Source organism: Hemicordylus capensis, chromosome 15 (genome assembly GCF_027244095.1).
Source record: "Hemicordylus capensis ecotype Gifberg chromosome 15, rHemCap1.1.pri, whole genome shotgun sequence".
In the NCBI taxonomy this organism is placed as follows: domain Eukaryota; kingdom Metazoa; phylum Chordata; class Lepidosauria; order Squamata; family Cordylidae; genus Hemicordylus; species Hemicordylus capensis.
The window spans coordinates 9,114,335-9,137,082 of NC_069671.1; the positions used below are offsets into that span (position 1 = coordinate 9,114,335).

The following is a 22,748-nucleotide window of genomic DNA, read 5'->3' on the forward strand; positions in this document are numbered from 1 at the left end:
CCAGACCACTGGTCCATCCAGCTCACTACTGTCCGTTCAGTTCAGTCCATTTGTGGTTGCTGACCACAGAAATACAGTCATTCCATGCCAACCACAGGTTTCCCAATCACCGTTTTGAGTCTCCGCGACTGGGAAATGGTGATAGGTCTCGCCAACCGCGACCCGAGTATCCACCGTTTGGCCAGATTTCCTGGTAATGGGGATGGGAGGGGGTGGGTGGGTTTTCCCCGTGATTTTCGGGGGTGCTTTCTGGGGGTTGGGGGCAATGTTCCCTCGAACAGGGGTTCCCAGATGTTGTTGAGTACAACTCCCAGAATCCTCAGCTGCAATGGCTTTTGCTTGGGGACGATGGGAGTTGTCGTCAACAACATCTGGGAATCCCTGTTAGAAGGAACCCTGCTTCAATTAACTATTACAATCCAAAACTGTAAAAACAACATTTTTATATTGTTTTCAGCACTATGTTTTCAATTGTGTGTTTTTGTGTCTTTCAGAAGTTGTTGTACACCGCCCAGAGCCTCTGGATGGGGCGGTTTATAAATGTAATAAATAATAATAATAATAACAACAACAACAGCAGCAGCAACATTGATAATAAAATTCAACCATCCCAGGTCCTTGGGAAGGACTCGATGTCTGGATAAAGCAAACCAGTCAATAACACCTGTCTGTGTAAACAATGAATACCAACACCATTAATAAAACAATCAAAACATTTCGTAAAACCCTGGAAAACCAGGCCGAACCTTTACGGTTTAAAAACTGTTAAAAAACCCTGGAAGGCCAGGCCAAACAGATAGGTCTTAAGAGCTCTCCTGAAGGCCAATAACAAACTCAGATTACGGATTTCTGCCGGGAGTGCATTCCACAGCCCAGGAGCAGCGACACAGAAGGCCCGCCTCTGAGTCGCCACCAGCCGTGTTGGTGGTAACTGAAGACTGAGCTCCTCAGATGACCTTGACATGCAGTGAGGATCGTGCAGAAGAAGGTGCTCTCTAAGATAACTTTTCGCGACCACAATTGCCCTAATCCACTGTTTCCAATATATTTCCATTGCTCTCCAACCACGAGATTTTCCCGGAACGGAACCCGCACGGTTGGGGAGGGATGACTGTATATACATACAGCTCCGACAGTAACAATAGATAATCCAGCTATTCGTAGGCTTTATGGAGTCCAGTTATACAGATATACTCTTTCTTCAAATTCTAATGGCAACAAGAATTCTAACGGCAAATGACACTATTGTCTGCACTAGCTACATTGCCTACAAAGGGCCACCAAGGCCAAGAGGCCACTTTCAGGTCTTCCCCTGACTTATAAACCAAACGCAAGTGTTCTGAGAACGGGCTGCGAGAGGCGTGCCGGATACTGCAAACCATCTTGTGCACGCTGCTGAATATGTAAGACTCCATAAACAGAGGCATGGTGATATTAAAAATGGATAAGAGACCATTTGCATGGTTAATTTATCGTCTAGTGCTGATGGAGTCAGATTAGATTGCATCTGAAGTTTTCGCAGAGAGGGCAAGCTGTAGACTGAATTATGCAATGAGGCCCGGCAGGGTTCAGATAGGCAGGTTCCTATCCAACGACAAGGATTTTTGCAACTTTCCTTGGGAGGAATAATTTGACCTTCTTTTGCTGAGTGCTAACTTGGCAAAGAGGCACCTTTTTAACGTGGCAATTCTCTTTATTTAGCAGGGGGAGAGTAACTGGCCCTCTCCACCCCCAGCACAGCATGCCTTCAGTGACTCTTGCTGGTGTCTATCTGATGTTGCTTTTTAGATTGTGATCTCTTTGGGGACAGGGACCCATCTTATTCATTCAATCATTCATTCATTCTCTGTGTAAACCCAATTTTTGGAAGGGCGGTACAGAAATTGAATAAATAATAATGATGATGATTTCTCAGCCAAATGGAATAAAGAATATCTGCTCTGAAGGGGCATGGAAGTTTGGATGATTTCTAATAAAACCGGCATTGCATGTAAAGTTGAGAATTCTGGGAATCAGTCCCAGGTTCAATCTCCGGCAGCATCTCCAGGTTGGGCTGGGAAAGACTCCTGCTTCAAACCTTGGAGAGCAGCTGCCAGTCAGTGTAGACAACACTGAGCTAGATGGACCAATGCTCCGACTTGGTATAAGGCAGCTTCCGATGCTCCTTAGATGGCATCTTTTTAAAGAGTTTAGTCCTCACAGTTGCAAGAAAGAAACTCAGAAGAATGGAGGTTGGGAAGAGTGAATGCTCAAAAACAAAAGGAAAAGTGGGGGCCTAGTCATCGCTTCAGTGGTCCAGGACACTCTCTAATGCTGGGCTGCACAACTTCGGCCCTCCAGCTGTTTGGGGACTACAACTCTCATCATCCCCAGACACAGTGGCCAATAGTGAAGGATGATGGGAGTTGTAGTCCAACATCAGCAGGAGGGCCAAAGTTTTACATACACTCATACACACACACCCTGCTCTTCCTCCAAGGAGCCCAGAACAATGCACATAGTGATGTTTATCCTCACAACAACCATGTAAGGTAGGCTAGGCTGAGAGGGAGAGAGAGAGAAGTGCCTTGCCCAGAGTCACCCAGTAAGTTACATGGCTGAATGAGGATTTGAACTCAGGTCTCCCCAGTCCTAGTCCAGTACTCTAACCACTAAACCACACGAGCTCTACGGGTGTGCCCGGACATATTCTGCCCAGACATACTAGGTTCCCATGCCTCTCTCGGTTTCCTTTTCCAAAAAAGCTGAAAACCAGACATTCACAGACACAAAAAGATTACCCCCCCCCGCCCCAAATCAATAAAGCTTGAATTCCCTACATTGCAGAATGGCACAGTGAAATTGAGATCTATGCTTTGTAGTGATTAGGCTACATTTTCTCATGCTGTCTTCAAACTACCATTCTCATTTTACTAAGTCTTCAGGGATTTTTTTTTATCAACGCTGTAGGAAATTAGCATAACTAAGAAAATTAGGTCTAGGCAAAATGATGGAGGAATCACTTATTAAGACAACTATTTGGTGATTAGCATTACGACCTTCATTCATTTGGCCTTTAACTCACTTTAATATTTAATACGCAATAAATGTCTGTGCCATTCAGTCTGGGACTGCGGAAAAGACAGGCATAACATGGTCACAGTAATCTTCCAAGAAGGCTATAAATGCAAGCCAGTCTTCCTGCATATTATCTGAAACGGTCGTTTCTCAGTGAAAACAAGACAACCATCCCCAAAAGAGAGAGAGAGGGATGCATCCTTAGCTTGAAAGAAAAATGGTTGTCTTAAAAAGGATAAGACTCCAGGGGGATGCAGCAAGAGTTTAGTGCTCTGATCTCAAAACGTGAAACACAAACGTCCATTATTGACTGATTATGGCTATTTAAGCTTATTGCTGAACAACCAGCATGCAAGAAGACACTTGGCAGCTGGATTCTGCAAAGTTTAATACGTGCAGAAGATGTTCTAGTCCAAAACACTTGCACAGACCCAAAGTGCTCCTTTGTCACCAACATGAATTTTCTTGTTAGTTCAGGAGCAAAGAGATCCTCTGAACATAGGAAGTTGCCCTATACTGGGTCCATCTAGCTCAGTAGAGTCTACTCTGCCTGGCAGCAATTCTCCAAGGTTTCAGGTAGGAATCTCTCCCAGCCCTACCTGGAGATGTCAGGGACCGAACCCGAGACCTGCAGTGTGCAAAGCAGATGCCCTTTCACTGAGCAACAGGCCCATCTCTGAACAACTTTAAATACATACAGACATTTTAGGTGAGGTGACACGCTCAATAAAGGTTTGATTCGGAAACACAAATAAACTGGCCCAGAACACTGAAGACAAAATTGGGGAGGCATCGTAACTCAACAGCGGAGCATCTGCTTTGCACATAAAAGGTCTCAAGTTCAATCCCTGGCAGCATCTCCAGGTATGACTGGGAAAGATTCTGCCTGAAACTCTGGAGAGCTGCTGCCAGTAAACGTATGCAGTACGGAGCTACTGACTCGGGATAAGGTAGCCTCATGTGTACAAATACTACTTCAAAAATATCCAGGATTGAGTTGTAAGCAGTCAGTATAATGCATCAGTCAATTCAGGAAGCCTTTTAGCATTATTTGGTGCAACAGCGATGGAGCTAATGTAATGGAAGCCCACAAAAAGGAAAGAGCAAACCAGTTCTGTAACTATCATCCATACTTTTGCCTAGCAACCTATTTGTACTTTACATCCCCACAGAATCTTGCTGGTTAGTGTGTCACTTAAAAGATAAAATGTGCTGTCAAGTCAATTTCGACTCCTGGCACCCACAGAGCCCTGTGGTTTTCTTTGGTAGAACATAGGAGGGGTTTCCCATTGCCATCTCCTGCACAGTCTGAGATGATGCCTTTCAGCATCTTCCTATATTGCTGCTGCCCGATATAGTACCAGCGGGGATTCGAACCGGTAACCCTCTGCTTGTTAGTCAAGCATTTCCCCGCTGCGCCACTTAAGGTTACCAATGTGTCACTTGCTAGTTTTTTTTTTTTGTTTTTTTTTTAAGTACACACTTACAATAAACATGACTGCAAGTAAGCAACCTGTCTTTGGGCTCAGCCCCAAATGTTGGCAGAGACTAGAGGCGGATAAAAGGCAGAAATGGAAACAGACCGCCGCTCCATACATCCAATAAGAAGCCCACACATTGCGGGAAGTTCTTTCTTGAACATAGCGAATGCATCACATTAGGCACAAATTACAATATACTACACTTAATTCTCTTGTAGCTGCAAGCAGAGGTCACAATGCCATATGCAGATAGAAAATTGGCCGCTGCTGCAAGGAATTATTCAAAGTATCCCCTGTAATCGAATGAAATGGCGCCAATCCGGCCTTTTCCAAAGCCCATGTGGATTTTACCATTCACTGCAAATTGCAGCAATTTTGTTAATGGTCTGGAGAAACTGTCTCATGGATATTTTATATATATATATATATATATGAATATATGAATGAATGAGAGAGAAAGAGACAGACATGTAGGTTAACCTCAAATCAAATCAAATCACTTTATTGCGGTCAGTGACCAGCTTGATACAGAATAGTAGGTCAACCTTTTCCTTTTTAAAAAACCAACTGAATTTTTCCATTTGTCTTGAAATATCGGCGGCAACCATTTCTTCAATTGATTTATCAATTTTCCAAGGTTATCTTGTCAGACTGTAGCTTCTGCAAGCTTGTCTGGAAGTATTATTTACTGAACTGCTAAAACGGTTACTTCTGAGCCAGAGAAAGGCGCCGTGAATATCAAAACATGTGCCTGTATATCGCACCATACAATCCTAGCAGACTTCCCCCGCCCTGTCTCTTTTTGCTGCGAAACCCCTCAACTTGCTTATATTAGCACTTCATACAGGTCTGAAAACACACACTTCCAAAGACGTTTTGTAGCTGTGTGTGTGTGTGTGTGTGTGTGTGTGTGTGTGTGTGTGTGTGTGTGTGAGAGAGAGAGAGAGAGAGAGAGAGAGAGAGAGAGAGAGAGAGAGAGAGAGAGAGAGAGAGAGAGAGAGATCACACACAGAACTACTGATCTCCCAAAACGATCAGGCCTGAAGGCAGCTCTGAGATTATGCTTTCTTCCCACCAACTGACCAAGCTCTTGCGTATTTTAATGAACCCATCTCATCTTTACTTTGGGGAAGCTTCACTGAGAGTACTCCGTTCTGCTGATGGAATATGAATGGGGCTGTGAATATATTCTACAAGCTGACGTTTGGCATCAATACTTGGCATCCCAAGTGTCTCAAATTATTCCTTTTTTTAAAGCAAATAACACAAGGTTGCGACCCAAGCAGCGTCCAGGGATCATACTGGTGCACCAAAGGGCTCCATGCACCTACCAGGGTTACTGACCTCCCTCAATAGCCCGGATGCCGTAAGTATGCCCAAGGTGAGATTTCCCTCAAGCTCAGCTGTAGTTTGCCATGTGACGTGGAGAGTTGCTATCTGAGAACACACGCCAAGAGCCCCCTTGGTTGGGCATGTGGCTCTTGGTGCATTGTGACTTGAATAATATGTCGGTAAGATTTAAGAAATTACAGCCCTCAATTCCCAATTCTTCTTCTTTTTTTTAATCCCAAGATTTTTGGGAGAAAGGGGAGGCATAAACTGGGCGTCCTCCTATCAAAGTCCGAAACTCTTGGTTTTAATATGATAAACTTAACAGTCTGCCAAATTATTTGCAAAACAATTCACAAGAACATAGGAAGCTAGCTGCCTTCTACTGAGTCAGCTCAGGATGGTCTACACAGACTGGCAGCAGCTTCTTCAAGGATGCAGGCAGGAGTCTCTCTCAGTCCTATCAGGAGATGCCAGGGTGGGAACGTGGAACCTTCTGCATGCAAATATGCAGGTGCTCTTTGCTGAGCGGCCCCACCCCCTAAGGAGAATATCTTACAGTGTTCACATGTAGTCTCCCATTCAAGTGCAAACCAGGGTGGACCCTGCTTAGCAAGGGGGACAATCCATGCTCGCTACCACAAGACCAGCTGTCCTCCCTTCTGACTAGCTCTCCTCCCTTCTTTGTATGGACTGCGTAATTAGAATCAGCAGCATGTATGCTGAGCTTGCACTCTTCAAATCACTCTGAAATTGTCCTGTTGACATTAGGGGGCTAACTTCAGAATCGTCGCACTGAAGCCTTTCTAGCTGATTATTGCTGATTTCCAGCAATAAAGCATGTCTGCTTTATCAGAGAAACCCCAAATTTCCAACTGCAGACACCTGAAGGACCCATGTGCACAAAACAACATCCTCATGCACGTAAATAATAATAATCATCATAATACTAACAAACAAACAAACAAACAAACAAACAAACAAACAAACATCCTCTGACTAAACTCTCCCTTCCTGCAGGAACAGTCGGCCAAGGCATGCAGAACTGGAACGGATAAGCCGCTGGAATCGGCACCCCGACTGTTCAGAACAGCCACACATTTTGCTCTCTGGTTACAGACCAGGAACGCACTTGCAAGGATGGACAGAAGTGTGGTTCTGAAATGGTCTAGCAGTTTCGCATTTCTATAGTGCGCATGAAACTAGATTCAAGGAGCTGCACTGGCATTCCAATGACCGTCCGTCACAAGACGACCAGCCTGGCTGTCTTGGGGCCTGACTTGGAGGACGCTTCTCCCATCCAGCCTCCGCGTGGCAAGACCAGAGGTATGTCTCAGTCTTGCCAACTTCCATTCCAAGCCTCCATTAATCATCACAGCAGGGAATGGCAAAAGCATGAGTACTATATCAGGCAGCAGCGATCTAGGAAGATGCTGAAAGGCATCATCTCATACTGCAGAAGAGGAGGCAATGGGAAACCCCTCCTGTATTCTACCAAAGACAACCACAGGGCTCTGTGGGCGCCAGGAGTCGGAATGGACACAACGGCACACTTTACCTTTACCTTACTGGATACACACCACTCTACCAGTGTGCCCTCTAACTGGGATTCCCAGATGATGTTGACTACAACTCCCAGAATCCCCAAGCAAAAGCCACTGCAGCTGGGGATTCTGGACGTTGCAGTCAACAACATCTGGGTTGGGAATCCCTCTTAGAGGGCCCACTGCACTCTACATCCTTTTGAGTGAAGTCTAGCACTGATTCCACTCTCCTCCACAATATATGAACCGTGACATCATCTTGAGGGACGGAGCATGTACCTGGGTTGATTAATGCAACCTGCACTATGGCTGATGTGTGGGGAGAAATCCCTGAAAGGTGCGAACATGTGAGGCTACTTTAGATAGAGTCAGACCACTGGACTGTCTAGCTCTCCAGGGTTTCAGGCAGGAGACTTGCCCAGCCCTAAACGGAGATGCTGCCAGGAACTGAACCAGAGGCTACATGCAGAACAAATGATCTACCACTCAGCTACAACTTCTCCCCCTTAGAAAGCCTAAAGACAGCAAAACGCAAGATCAAATGGGATACTGAGAAGCTACAATGAGATTCCTGTCGATTTTGGTGGGAGCTGACAGAAGACACACATCTTTTAGAGTGAAAGGGCCTACCATTTAAATTGACAAAAATCTGCCCCAGACACCCACTTTTGGAAACACTGCCTTAGGTTATCTTTGCACAAATATGTGCATGGAAAAGGAGAGCATTCACTCAAGAAAGATAGTTGCAAAACTCAGAGCCAGCAACCTTCTTTCATGCCTCAAAACTACACTTTTAATTCCATCTAATGTCATATGAAATGTTCTGTCTGTCACTGATCACGTCATTAACGGTGGCTGCACTCACTGCTTGCTAGATATTGGTGTACTTTTTTATTACAGATCAAACACCTAAGTTGCTTTGAACCTCCCTGATCAGATATTCCCAGGGTAAGTAACTAGTATCTCTAAAGCTAGCATCAAAAAAAGTATCTGGAGGTTTGATCTCACTAGTACTGGGTGTCCAAGTCCCTGCTGGAAACAGAAAGAGGCCATTGATATGTGGCTTTGAACAGCAGATGACAAATATTTTTTTAAAAAGTGTTCCTTACTTTTACAAACATCGGTTCTAGTTCCAGCAAAAGTTTGGTTCGACACACGAAGGAAAACCCGAGCAAACGTACAACACCCCTGAGAAGTTACACAATTCCTAGTATTTAGTGATTAACACCAATGCTTCTCCCAGCTCCCGTTAATACATAAAAAAGAAGCTTCTCACGTATGTTTAATCCTCTTATCACAATGTACTTACAATCCGAAGGATATTCTATTTGTGAGGCTTGAACAGCTGCTCTCTCTGAGGCTTGAGAAGAAGCTAGATTATTGTCTGCCTGTGCCTTGCGGACGAGTACCGCCAGTGGGTGGTCAGGATCCACCACCTTGAGAGGCTGCAGGGAAAGAGATGTTAGAGTTTCAGAATGGGTCCGTCACACACCTCAATTTATTTATGACCTGTGTGTACAAAGAGGTTACAGGGCAGTTTATGTACTTTGTGTTGCCTTCAGAATGGTCTGCAGAGTTGGGAATACAGGGGAAACTAGTTATATGCGGATTATATAATCCCGGTTTCATGCATTCACGGGTGTCTAATTGACACCCAATTTCAAAATCTGCAGATATGAAACATAATTAGAACCCGTGTATCCGCGGTTCCTCGAGGACCAGAAGTGACTGCGGAGGGTACTTCTGGCCACCATTTTGTCCACAGGAGCCATTTTGTGGCTCATTTCAGAAAAACACAAAGGGAGGGGAGATATGTAATTTGGGGGGCATATTGGACTTTTGGGGGGCATTTCTGGATGCCAGGAGACTCGTGGAGCACTTCAGGGCACTTTATTTCACCCGTTTTGATGTTTTTTTCAGTGTGTGTGTTTTTTTAGTCAGGGAACCTAAACCCCACATTCCCATAGGCTCAATTACTCCTTATCTGCGGTTTCATTACCCACAGTAATCTGTGGGAACGGAAGCCCTGCAGATAATGAGGTCCACCTGTGCTATGATTTAGGTGGAGAAAACCCTGGAAAATGAAGCGCCTGCTCCCCATCAAGCACTCTAAGGGCTGGTTCAGATCCTGGAACCTCAGTGAGAGCCGGGCTCTAGGCAACATCTCCAAACCTTGAGAACGCATGCCGTACCCTCCCATCCTTACCAAAGCATCTACTATCTAGGTTTGGATCCCAGTTTGTGTCATGGTATGGGGGAGGAAGGAACTGCCACTCAAATGAAGGTGACTCTAGAATGGGTTTGGGGGGCCAAAGGGGTGGCCAAGGACATCTGTAGGGAAGCAAGGGTTTTGCTATGCATTCAATACTTAAGAGAGGTAAGGAAGGTGGTTAGCTTATTTACCTTATCAATGAAGTGTGCTTGATGTTTGCAAACTTATTCAGAAATGGGCCAGATTCCTCTGAGAAAATACTGCCTTTGGGGATTGTGCCAAACCTTTCAGCCTGCTTCCAAACTAGTTTTCACTTCCTAACCTTTCCAAGACTATGTGGCAGGAAAGATTGGGGGGGAGAGAGAGAGAGAGGCCAGTACCTGGCCAGCCTAAAACTGCAGGAGCGGTGACCCGGAACATAGGAACATAAGAACAGCCCAGCGGGATCAGGCCCAAGGCCCATCTACTCTAGCATCCTGTTCCCCACAGTGGTCCACCAGATGCCTCTGGGACACCTGCACACATGGTCTCGCCCAGCCCAGTTTGTGACCAGGAGGGAAGCTCAGGGGCTGGGCTGACTCCTGGGAGGCGGGAGGCCTCCTACCTACCTGGCTGCATCTACTCTGCTGACTGAGAATGTTCACGAATCGCAATTCGAAGCATGACTCCCAACGCACTCCCTGCATCTTTAAAATGGAGAAGAGCAGGTGTAATCATGCTGACCACACAAATGGCCGCTGCTGCACGCGCATGGAAGCCATGTGCGTGCTGGCGTTGAATATGGGCATTTGGGGGAGAGTGCACGAAGACAGCTGGCTGGAGCGCCACGATTCAAGAAGTGGTGGCGGAGGAGCAGGTATGCACCTGCTCTCCTCCATTTTAAAGGTGCAGGGGATATGTTCCGAATCATGATTCGTGCACATGCCTACTACTGACTGCTCTGGGGTAGACGAGTGAGTGGATGAGGCTTCTTTAAATAACGGAGGCCTTCTGAAATAATTAATTCATGCCATAATATACAAAGGAACTCTTTGGAGCCCAGAAGAGATCTGAGATGATCCTCTTAGAAACCTCAAGATATATAGCTGTGACAGCTAGTTGTATGTGAATAAATACCTTCATCAGCTCTTCAAGCCTGCTCCGCTTTTTGGATGCAAAGAGGCTCGGATGAAGGTAGTTATCTCCGTCATCATCGTCGTCATCTTCGTCAGCATCATCTGAATCTATAAAAGAACAACATGGTTATGTTTTATCCTCGGCAGCAGGGCATTGAATCTTCCAGAATCTTTTAACTTTAAACAAATGCACCATTTAGCCATGGGATTAATACCGGAATCAAAATACACACCCCCTATTTTGGGAGCGTTCAGAATGCCAAAATATGCACTAAACACACCGTAATGACTGTTTTTAATTTAAGCTTATTGTGCAAAGCCTTTCATTCCTGCACAGTCTTTCCAAAGTGGGAATTGGAAGACTTATACACAATAAGCTTAAATTTAAAACTGCCATGACTGTATTGTAATGTCTCTTTTGGCATCCTAGAAGGTGCTGAAAATCAGCCTCCATTTAAGCAAGTTCTACACGTAAAAGGAGAGACAGATTTTCTAAAAGTCAAGTTCAAGTTGGCAGAAGGTGCAGAAAATGATTGAGTGGTTGGAACAATTGCCCTATGAAGGAAGGCTACACTGCATTTGTGGCACTGTATTTACCCAAATACAAGTAAACTCTGAGTTTAAGACAAGCCCCTTAGAAAAAAATTAGGGGTGTAATTTAGGACTCTGAATTTAAGACAGACCCTTAAGATTTCTGAAAACCTTGATTTCTGACATCAAAAAACTTGGAAAAAAAACCCTAGACTTGGATTCAGGCAAGTACAGTATAAGTTTGTATCCAAGTGCCCATTCCATTGAAAGAAATGTGGTCAAGTTGTGGCAGTATTTGGATGAGCATTTTGATGTGAGCAAGAAACATATGAAGCTACCTTATCCCAAGTCAGGAAAAAAGCAAGAGGAAATTGAAGGGATCCAAAAGCATTGTAAGAAGCCCCCAGAGGATCCAAACCAACAGAAGACTAACTGATGAGTAAGAACTAGAAATTTATTATAAAATTTTAAAAGAATTAACAAAACAAATTAGATATTTTTCAGCATTGATCACATATTTTAAACATATTTTGAAAACCACATAAAAGGCACAGTCCGATCCATGGGAATAGACAGGGCTGCTGAAATCCACTAGTCTACTAGTCTGTGATGAGCGAAAAATGATGCACGACAAGTCAACAAAGTCCTGATGAGCAATGTACCAACATCGCTCGATGAGTAAAACATTTTGTGTGGCTGATAAACTGAGCCAACATTTCTTCACCCCTGGGAACAGATGCCCAAATCACAAAACGGAGAGGATGAACAAAGCCCCAGAAGTGCTATGGGAGCTGCTGGAGAGCCAAGTCAAGCCCAATGTCAGTTTTCAAAAAGGAGAGCATCGCAAAACTGAATGAAGCCAGATGCGGTTCCACCCGAAGAGGGTCATCTTCCATAGCATCAATGAGAGCTAAGTTTATCTCCCTTGTAAGATGTGTAAATATTGTTATCTCGTAAACCACTAGCAACCCTTCACAAAAACGGTGGAGGCTTTACTCCAGACTAACACCAACACAAAATGGGCAAAATGGGCACGTGTCGTACTTTTTGCATAGCTAATTCTCTTCCTAGAAAGAGTCCTAGTTTGGCACCGGTGCAAAATTAATGCACAGCACTCATTTGTATTCTCAACATCTCCATATGAAATGTTTGTGTTCAGTCATTCCAGTGACATGAAAAGCATGTACAAGTCAATGTCCCCCGCCAGGAAGGCCAAGCAGAGCGTCTTCTCAAAGCCAGCCTTCTTACTCCTTCCAGGGAGCCACATCAAAAAGGTGAAGATTGCAATTTTTCACTTTAGGCCTTTTCAAAGAGATTTAGAAAATAACTTTGCTAAATATCGATGGAAGGTAGGCAATGCCCTGGGAGCCCACCGTTCTCACATATTTTAAACGCCGCATCATCATCTGCCAGGAAGCTACATAGCCTTTGGTAATAATGCACAAATTGAAAGAGCAATTAGAGGACAGCTCTCTCAGCTGTCAGATGCGAGGAGGATCTAGACAGAAATACTGAAGTCTATCGCTGCCAAGCAGCCAACACCATTTCAAAACATCCACTCACCTTTTTCCTCCTCCTTTTTCTTTTCCGAAGGCGCGGCGTATCGCCCTTCCTTCATTGCTTTCTGAATAAACTTGTAGTAAGGGTTGAGGTAGTGGTCGAAGCGCAGGAAGTCGAACTGGGAATTCCGAGCCTGCTTTGCTTTCAGCATGATCTCAAACTGGGCCCCCTGCTTGCAGACAAAATTTGCAGTCCGCTCTATGATGGCATGCATTTTGGCAGTCGGCGGCTGTGGTCAAGAGCAAAGAGACTTCTGTCAGCCTCCTCCACAATTCGCCCCATGAACATTTCCCTACTGAGCTCCAAAAGAGCACGGGAAGATGCTCCGCTACTTGAGGGTATCACAGTCCAGAATAAAAAAGGGGGAAGGGGGGGGGAAGAGATACTAGGGATGTGCACTAACCGGTTCAGTGCGCCTTTACTGGAGCGCCGAACCGGTTCGGAATGCTGGCAATCAAGCCGGTTCGAACCCCCTTTAAGGGGTAGGGAGGGTGCCCTTACCTGGCTCACCACTTCCCCCCTGCCAGTGCTCTCCCCAAAAGCATTGGTGTGGGTCCGAAGCGTACCTCCCTGCAGCCCCAGCCAACATCATATACCAACCACTTCCCGACGCGCATACACCGGCCACTTCCGGTACGACGCTGACCGGGGCTACAGGGAGGTATGCTGCAGCCCCGCACCAATGCTTTTGGGGACAGCACTGGCCGGGGGGGGGAGAATGGTGGGGCAGGTTAGGGCACCCTCCCTGCCCCTTAAAGGACACACCCCACCTCACCTCCCAAGAGTGCACATCGCTAGGGGAGACTAATATAAGGTTTACAAACAAGATGACACTAGACTTACTCCTTGACTTACAAACAAGATGACACACTAGTAAGCTATACAACCTTCAAAGCGTATGTGTATTATACCGCACACATGGTCCATCTTGGGGATGGGGCCACAGCTCAGTGGTGGAGCAGTTGCTTTGCATGCAGACGGTGCAAGGTCTAAACCTTGGCAGTATCTCCCAGTAAGGCCAGGAGAGACTCCTGTCTACAGCCTTCAAGAGCTGCTGCCAGTCAGCATAGACAATACTGAGCTAGATGGACCAAAGGTTTGACTCCGTATAAGGCTGCCTCCTATATCCCTACGTCAGCTACTATTCTTTTCCAATACGGGCAAAGCTAGTTTCTCACAGAAGCCGGCAAGGCTGTTACTTCTGGTGAGCGGGATTTATGAACATGAAATCCATTTCAGAGCAGATTTCCCTCTCTCCCTGTCATGCACAGAAATAGAAGGCATATTGCATCTATCCACTAGGTCCTCTTTGGACTGATGCCAAAAAGCACAACCACGCTCCTATAGGCTGTGCCAACCCGGCCATCTCAAAACCAAAATGGCTCGAGCAACATGCCACTTAGGATAGAGCCTGATGAATCCCAGGTGCCAGGGAGCCAAGGTGCCTAGAAATTTAACTGTAGTGCCTAGACTAGGCTATAGAGAGGCAGAATTGTTTAATAAAATCTTTATTTGTCCTCAGCCCTGTTTCTTTTCTAAGAACGTTACTTGCAAAGGGGATAAAGAGACGCCCTTTTACGCTTCCCCTTCACAATGTCTGTCTATGTCTGTAATTTTGCCAAGTGTCCACTGTCCGGATACTCAATTTATGGGCTTAACCCTAGACCCAAAGAAAGTTTGCCAGGGCCCAAGTTAGGAGCTTTAGTGAAGGACACTGCTCACTGCTTTTGTTTAATTTTTCACTTGGTTGGCTCAGTGTTCCTTAATGGCATCACATGCATGTATATATATTTAAGTTAGAAGTTCTAAAAAGACGCATTGCAACTTAAGCCAGCCAGTAAACTGAGTACTGTATGATTTCTTGTGCAAAGAGAGCAGCAGATTTCAAATCAACAGCTTCTTACATAACAACTCAGCATCTCTCCAATTGTGTGGCTATTTTAAAAAGCAGCAGGAACACAATATTTAAGGAACGGGGGGTGGGGGGGAGGTCTATGGATTCAGGCATCCGCACAATCTGAATGAAGGACATTTGTAGTGGCTGAAAAGATCTTCAGCACATTTCTGTGATGCATGCCCCACTTTCGTGACAAGACTGAGTGAAAACACCGCAGTAAATAATTTTGATATTGACAGGAAGACATTACAGCTGATCGTACAGGGATAGCTATGAAGGCTGGCCTTACTGAAGTGAGAAATGAGAAACGGTGTTATGCTAAGAATGGTGGGTAGGGTAACGGTCTAGAGCCAAACGCCCCGTGTGTTAGGCGGCTGCGAAAGGAGGAAGAAGCCTGCAGCTGGCTTACCCCAGGGTCTCCTCATGGGCACCTGGAGCATCTCACTGACTGGAGGTATTAGGAACACCGCAAGCTGTGTTTGACTGAGTCAGACCACTGGTCTGTCTAGTTCAGTACTGACTACTCTGACTGGTGGCAGCTCTCCAAGGTTCCAGGCAGGAGTCCCTCCCGCATGCAAAGCAGACACTCTTTCCACTGAGCTATAACCTTATCTTCAACACAGGAGTTTCTTCCAGCCCTACCTGGAGATGCCGGGGATTGAACTTGGGACCTCCTGCATGCAAAGCAGATACCCTACCACTGAGCTATGGCCTTATCGTCAATACAGGAGCAGTGTTCCCTCTAACAGGAGCATAGGAAGCTGCCATATACTGAGTCAAAGACCATTGGTCCACCTAGCTCAGTATTGACTACCCAGACTGGCAGCGGCTTCTCCAAGGTTGCAGGCAGGAATCTCTCTCAGCCCTATCTTGGAGATGCTGCCAGGGAGGGAACTTGCAACCTTCTGCTCTTCCCAGAAAATTCCCTGAGGGGAATATCTTACAGAGCTCACACATCAAGTGTCCCATTCATATGCAACCAGGGCAGACCCTGCTTAGCTAAGGGGACAAGACTCCTCTCCTCAGATGCCATTGCAGCTGGGGATTCTGGAAGTTGTAGTCAACATCATCTGGGAATCCCTGTTAGAGGGAACACTGTACAGGAGTCCCTCCCAGCAGATGCTGCCAGGGATTGAACCCGGGACCTTCTGCATGCAAAACAGATACTCTTCCTCTGAGCTACAGCCCTAACCTGTTGACACACTTCATGAGCACAAGCAGCAAGGGATGAGTTTTGCTGATCTCTTCCTTTACAGCCCACGCCTGAAAATATACCCGAGGGCTGGGGGGCAGAAGCCACCCCTCCCTTACTGCGCATGTGGAATGTTTTTCAACGCATACAGCATTACAAAGATGACAAATATTTATATACTGCTTTTCAACAAGAATTCCCAAAGGGCTCTGTCCCCAAAGGGCTCACAATCTAGTCTGGCTGTCAGCCACTACAAATAACTTATAGCAATATAACATTTGCAGAACACAACTCAGCACAGCTGCTCTTATCAGTATTAAACGGTCAACTCCTATTGGCTGAACACAAAACCACTCCTAGGGATGTGCACGAACCGGTGTTCGCACGGTTCGGCAGCTGCGGGAGGATGCCCTTACTCTCCACGCCGCGTTTCCCCACACTGGCGCTGGCGCCAAAACCACTAGCGCAGGACTGCCGCGTACCTCTTTGCAGTCCCGATCAGCCTTGTGCCGGAAGTGGCCGACATGTGCAGCAGCCACTTAACACTGACCAGGGCTGTAAGGAGGTATGCAGCAGCCCCGCGCCAGCAGTTTTGGCAGCAGCGTTAAGGTTAAAGTTAAGAGGGGTTAAAGGCACCCTTCTTGGTCCTTAAAGGTAACCCCCCACCCCGAACCAGTTCGAACGTCAGACCTTCAGACCGGTCCGGAAAAGGACTGCCAAACCAGTTCATGCACATCCCGAACCACTTCATGCCAAGACCTGCGCTCTGTTAAAACCACAGAACCTTGTACACAGGAGGGTTTTGAACCTTTTCGAAAAACCAAAGCATTCTTTCAATTAAGATTCCACCACCAAGTTGTTAATCCATCCCACACTGTTAAGCAGTTTCATACTGCTAAGGGAGCCACCTCACAGCAGGTTAACAAAACTTTTCATTACAGAATTATACTCGCAAAGAACCTGCTTTGCAAAATCCTTCGCTGGAATCTGAAATACCTCAAAATGCAGCCTTTACAGAGTTTTCAGTTATATAGCTGTTATGTTAGAGCCAATGTTTCTCAAGCAGAGGGCTCTTTTCCTCAATTAAATTGGAATGTTTTCCCACATGTAAACATTAACCTGGATGCCACCTACTGCTCCAAACATGCCTCCTGCCTGGAAGGAGGCAAGGCCAGAGCAGGGACTTTATGACATGCAGGCAATTCTGCTGGGTCTCTGTGTTGGGAATGACTGACTAATCCAAGCGCATCCAATACAGAGGTGCAGCAGAATGACCCACTTCCAAGGGCCCACCTACTGGAAGGAAACAAGGTGAAAGCAGTCTATCATACAGAGAAGCAGCAAGCATCTTCTTCTTTAGATAGTCTGGGCTCAGTGGAGCAATTAATTATCTTAATTTCTTGTGGTATATTAGTAAGTTCTCTCCTAGCACATTAGCATATCCCAGAGCACTGGAATCACTGTGCTAGACATCGAGTCTGCCCATTTCAATTAAAACCAAATATTCAGTACCAAGGATTTAGACAACAGAGTTCACAGGAAGTTGCTATGGCTTTTTAAACTGATTTTTAGAATGGACTGCCTAGGTAGAGCTTCACAACCCAGGAAAAACTAAAATCTAAACACGATTTTTAAAGTGACACGGATATGACATATTGAATTATGAAGAACACTTACCAGTTCTACATCAGACGGTACATTCAGTCCCACAGGGGCAATAAAAGGTTCTTCATTTTCTTCTACATTTTCCAACTTGGTTGAAGCAACTATAAATTGAGAAGATTATATACTATAATACAGAAGTCATCTTGCAATCTAAACCAAGCCAACAATAAACCGTACAATAAATAACCTTAACATATTCTGACAGTCAAATTCTCTCGCCACCTATTTTTATGCTATTTAATAAGCATCAATTTTGTTTAATAGTTTTCGTTATCCTGCCTCAGCCAAAAAAGCCCCAGCAAAAACTCTCGCAAAACATGACTCACACCAAACAGCTACAGCACAGATCTAATTAGAAATCTACATATGCAGATGATAATCTGCTGTATAGATTGTTTCAGGGCTCCGTTTCCTAGGTTGTAATTAAGCTCTCAACCCGACCACCAGAGAATACAGACCACTTTACAAAAAAGGAAATTATACCTCTTTGTATTGCAGAGCAATTAAACCATCACAACAAAGCCTGCATTTGTTACAGGTGTTCCATACAAGTGCCAATAAAGTGACATGCCTGGATATGTGGTTCAGGTGAATAGAACCAACTAAGAAGAAGAAATGAATCATCGGCCTGAATGGTTTTATCTTTCTTGGAAAAATCACTTCCAACAGGAAATCAAAGATCAGGAGTGGATGAACATATGGAAATGGAAGCCAGCTACTTCCTCTTCAGCCCAAATGAAGGAGAACTTTCTCAGAGTTTTCCATAGATGTTACCTAACCCCAGTAAAAATAGCACACATCCAAAAAGACTGCTCTCCACTTTGCTGGAGTGGTTGTGGGATGAAGGGAACCTATTTTCATCTTTGGTGGACCTGTCCTAGGGTCTCATCCCTTTGGACAGAGGCATTCATGGAGATGTGCAGGATTACAAAGCAGAAAATGGGATTATGCCCCGCCAACTAGCATTAGTATATGTATTTTCTGGGGTCAATACAGATGTGACATCAAAAAAATGGTGTACATGGTAACTGCTGCCAGGTTAGCTATAGTCAACATTGGAAAAATTAAACCATGTTGATTGATATGGTACAAGAACCTATGGCATATTGCAATCTCAGAAAAAGGAAAGGAAAGGTTGTGCCGTCAAGTTGGTGTCGACTCCTGGCGCCCACAGAGCCCTGTGGTTTTCTTGGTAGAATACAGGAGGGGTTTACCATTGCCTTCTCCTGCTCAGAATGAAATGATGCCTTTCAGTACCTTCCTATACCACTGCTGCCCAATATAGGTGTTTCCCATATTCTGGGAAACACACCAGTGGGGATCCAAACCAACAGCCTCCTGCTCTCTAGGCAGGTTGTTTCCCCACTGTGGCTAATCTCAAAAAAGCCAACCCATATTATTCAGTCCCGTTCAAACCAGACTAAAAATAATACTACTTATGTAATTTGGTCAGATTTTATTCTTTAATCACAAAAATTATGGTTGTTTTCCTACCACAGACAATATTAGCGTTTGGATAGACTGATGAATCGAGGTTTGTCATATTAAGTTTTGCTGTTTGATTCTATGTCTTTTAAAAGCAAAATAAATCAAACCTTTGCTTGCTTTCACTTGCTTTTCTGTGTGCCCTGAAGACTCCCAATATCAAGTATGTTTCTGGCAACCACAGAGAGCCAGAACAGGCATAATGGCCCCATCTCTCAAAAGCATATGTCCCCCTTACAAATTCCCAGAGCCTTAACCAGTGTGCTCTAATTTTATTCATCTGTGTGTGGAATGAGTTTTGTTCTGGGCGGCAGTATCAAGCCAGTGTGCGCGCACCTGCATTCAGAGTAGGGCCTTCCAGATTCAACCTGAGTGGGATCTAAATTTAACTGAGCAGACACCCAAAAACTGGTGTGTGCCTCAGAGGAAACACGGGCCTTAACCCCAATTACAATAATGCTAAACAGGTTGTCTCCAGTATTCCCTCTAACAGGGATTCCCAGAGGTTGTTGACTACAACTCCCAGAATCCCCAAACAAAAGCCATTGCAGGTGGGGATTCTGGGCGTTGTGGTCAACAACATCTGGGAATCTCTCTTAGAGGGAACACTGGATTAGATGCAACAGTGAGCCGAAGTATTACTAAATGTTAAACGCATATTGAGTTTCTCAAGGAGTTACTAAAGGGGAGGGAAAAGTCAATTGTAGGAGCCACCCACTATCACGTCAGCCTTTGAAATTGTGACTTGCTGCTCTCAAGGAGGATCTGGACAGACTTGGCTGCCTAAGAAACTACGTCAACTGTCTCGATCGTCATTAACTAGGAGAACTTTGTTAATTATACATCAGAGATTCTCCAAACCAGTCATTCCCAAACTGTGTGTCACTTCATTTTAGCATGTTGCACGGAATTAAAGGCTCCCCGGAACTCCAAAATATCCCCACACACACAAAGGAAGATGGCCCCTGGAAGGCTCAGTGTTAGGGCCTCCCCACAGCCTCTCGCTGGGGCTGGGTGACACTACTATCGCCTTTGCACTCTGAATGAGACAGTGCAGAGCTGTGGTCGCAGAGAGGGCTGGCTGTTGGATCTCTGCCCGAATCACTGTCCTGGTCTGGCTTCTTTCCAGTCAGGAGGCACTCCCAAACCAAGGAAGTGGCTGTGTGGGTTGACTTCATTATACAGAATAAATAATGCCTCCAGTTTTAATGCAGGTGGGGGAAATGTGCGTATCAGTTATTAGGAGCTTGGAGGAAAGCTGCACATTTCTAAATTGACTTCTATTTAACAATTGTATATCCCACTTTCCCCACTTTTAGGTCTTCAAAGTGACTCTCGAACCTATGCACATGGGCTTTCGGTTTCAGGAGCAAGCTTTAATAATTTGGCTTTCCAGTTTCAGCAGGACCAGGCTTGCAAGTGTTGACCTTCCATCCCAGAACAAGCCACAGACTCTCCCCCTTCAACTATCACTCTGGAGGCTCCCACTGGCTTGAAAGCAGTCCTCACAGGAAGCGGCTTGCTCTCCTGTGAGCACTGCCAGATATTCCCCTTAGGGGATGGAGCCGCTGTGGGCAGAGCATCTAGGTTCCTTCCAAGTTCCCTTCCTGGCATCTCCAAGACTGGGCTGAGAGAGACTCCTGCCTGCAACCTTGGAGAAGCTGCTGCCAGTCTGTGTAGACCAGGCCTGCTCAACTTAGGCCCCCCCAGCTCTTTTTGGACTACAACTCCCATAATTCTCAGCCACAGCAGCCAATAGCCAGGGATTATGGGAATTGTAGGCCAACATCTGCAGGAGGGCCGAAGTTGAGCAGGCCTGGTGTAGACCAAGGATTCTCAGCACTGGGTCCCCAGATGTTATTGGACTTCAATTCCCATAATCCCCAGCCACGGTGGCCTTTGGTTGGGGATTATGGGAGTCGAAGTCCAATAACATCTAGGGACCCAAGGCTGAGAATCCCTGGTGTAGACAATACTGAGCTCGAAGAACCAATGGTCTGACTCAGAATATGGCAGCTTCCTATGTTCCTCTTTTGCCAACCTCAGTGGCAGTTCTGGTTGCCTGAATGATGGGGCAGAGAACAAGCCCTTCCCAGAAGCATCCTCTCCCTGATGTGTCCAGGAGTGAAGCAATTAGGCAGCATTAGGCAACTGCAGTTCTTCTTTCCTCCTGGACAAAGCTAATGCCGACACTTGAAGACTTAAAGCTGGAGACTTGACCAATGTCTATTTCCAGGGGCTGAAAAACTCAGCCCCAAACTGTCTGCAAAGTGGCCACCGGTTATTTTACTTTTGTAATGAGGGAGAGAGGAGGCAGCCTGCAAGAACAGCAAAATACTATCTAAACACACTGAGTACCACAATGACAAACGTGCCCTGCAAGCGCGAGACATCTCCACAGTCCAAGAGCTTTTTACTGAAAGAATCCAAACCAATATCTTCATTTGTGTTTTGGAACATCCAAAGCGAAATAATGCACACCACCGCTGTGGAACCTTGTGGAAGTGGCCACGCCCAGCAGTCACTGTACGGTTCCTCTGCTGGGGGACACCCCCCTTTAAGGGAAACAGAGCCCTGGACTGCTCCAGGGATGGCTGGGAAGGTGCACAGGGAGTGCTGGGAGCTGTAGTCCTTTCAAGCTCCCAAGAAAAGACTACACCTCCCAGTGACCCCTGCATGCCTTCCCAGCTGTTACTGGGGCAGCACAGAGTTCTGTGTGGTATGCCCATTATTTGGCACTGTGGTGCACATTATTCGGCACGGGACATCCCAAAGCACAGTCCTAATACTTCCTTTATGCAGCTGGTATGCAAAACTGCGACCACTTATGCAGAAGAGCAACGTGTTCATTCAACTCCAATTCATGCATCTGAAGACTAGTCCAAGTTGCCAAATCACTGGCAAAATCACCTTTTAACACGGTGATTCTCTTATTTAGCAGGGGGAGAGTACATAAGAACAGCCCTGCTGGATCAGGCCCACAGTGGCCTGCCAGAGTAACTGGTGGCAAAGAGCCAAATTATTAAAGCTTGCTCCTGAAACTGAGTAACTGGCCCTCTCCACCCCCAGCACAGTACCTCCAGTGACTGCTGCTGGTGTCTATCATGTTTCCTTCTAGATTGTGAGCCCTTCAGTGACAGGGAGCCATCTTAGTTGTTTGCTTGGTATTTTTCTATGTAAGTCACTTGGAAAACTTTTGTTGAAAAGCAGTATATAAATATTTGTCGTTGTTTGGATCCCGTGTTAACTAGCTCACTGTGTCGTCCAGTAACTTGGACTAGTCCTCAGACTCATGCTGCCAGGGAATGAACTTGGGACCTTTTAAACGCAAGCATTTCAGCTCTATGCTCTGACAGTTCATGTCCTCGGCTAGAGGGTACTATGTCTGGTCCTTTCTCCCCCAAACAACTTACCTTTTGCTTTCGAAGGCTGTTCCTCTTCCTCAGTAGGCTCAGAAGGATCATAATAATCACTACTGTACGTGAAACCCACTGCATTATAGGTCCCGTCTTCCGCCAAAGCTTCGCTCAGCCTCTTATATTCTTCCTCTTGAAGAAAAATGCAACATTCAGTTAGACAGTGAACCCAGTTTAATTACAGGGCTTTTTAAAAATGTATGTTAATGGTTTAAACCTAACAGTCAAGCACAAACATGACAGCAAGTTCACCACCCATGGCTC

The 22,748-nt window shown here is 45.6% G+C and overlaps 1 protein-coding gene across 6 annotated transcripts in view; it reads right to left on the reverse strand.

Annotated features, from left to right (window-relative positions):
• Nucleotides 1–22,748, reverse strand: part of SFSWAP (splicing factor SWAP) — a 113,650-nt gene that overhangs the window by 83,359 nt on the left and 7,543 nt on the right. For all 6 annotated transcript variants that reach the window (XM_053279757.1, XM_053279756.1, XM_053279758.1 and 3 more), the window contains 5 exons: nucleotides 22,482–22,616; nucleotides 17,596–17,684; nucleotides 12,833–13,058; nucleotides 10,740–10,846; nucleotides 8,721–8,856 (listed from right to left, as the gene is read on the reverse strand). In XM_053279757.1, coding sequence (XP_053135732.1) covers nucleotides 8,721–8,856; nucleotides 10,740–10,846; nucleotides 12,833–13,058; nucleotides 17,596–17,684; nucleotides 22,482–22,616 — 693 coding nt within the window. The remainder of the gene's footprint in view (nucleotides 1–8,720; nucleotides 8,857–10,739; nucleotides 10,847–12,832; nucleotides 13,059–17,595; nucleotides 17,685–22,481; nucleotides 22,617–22,748) is intronic.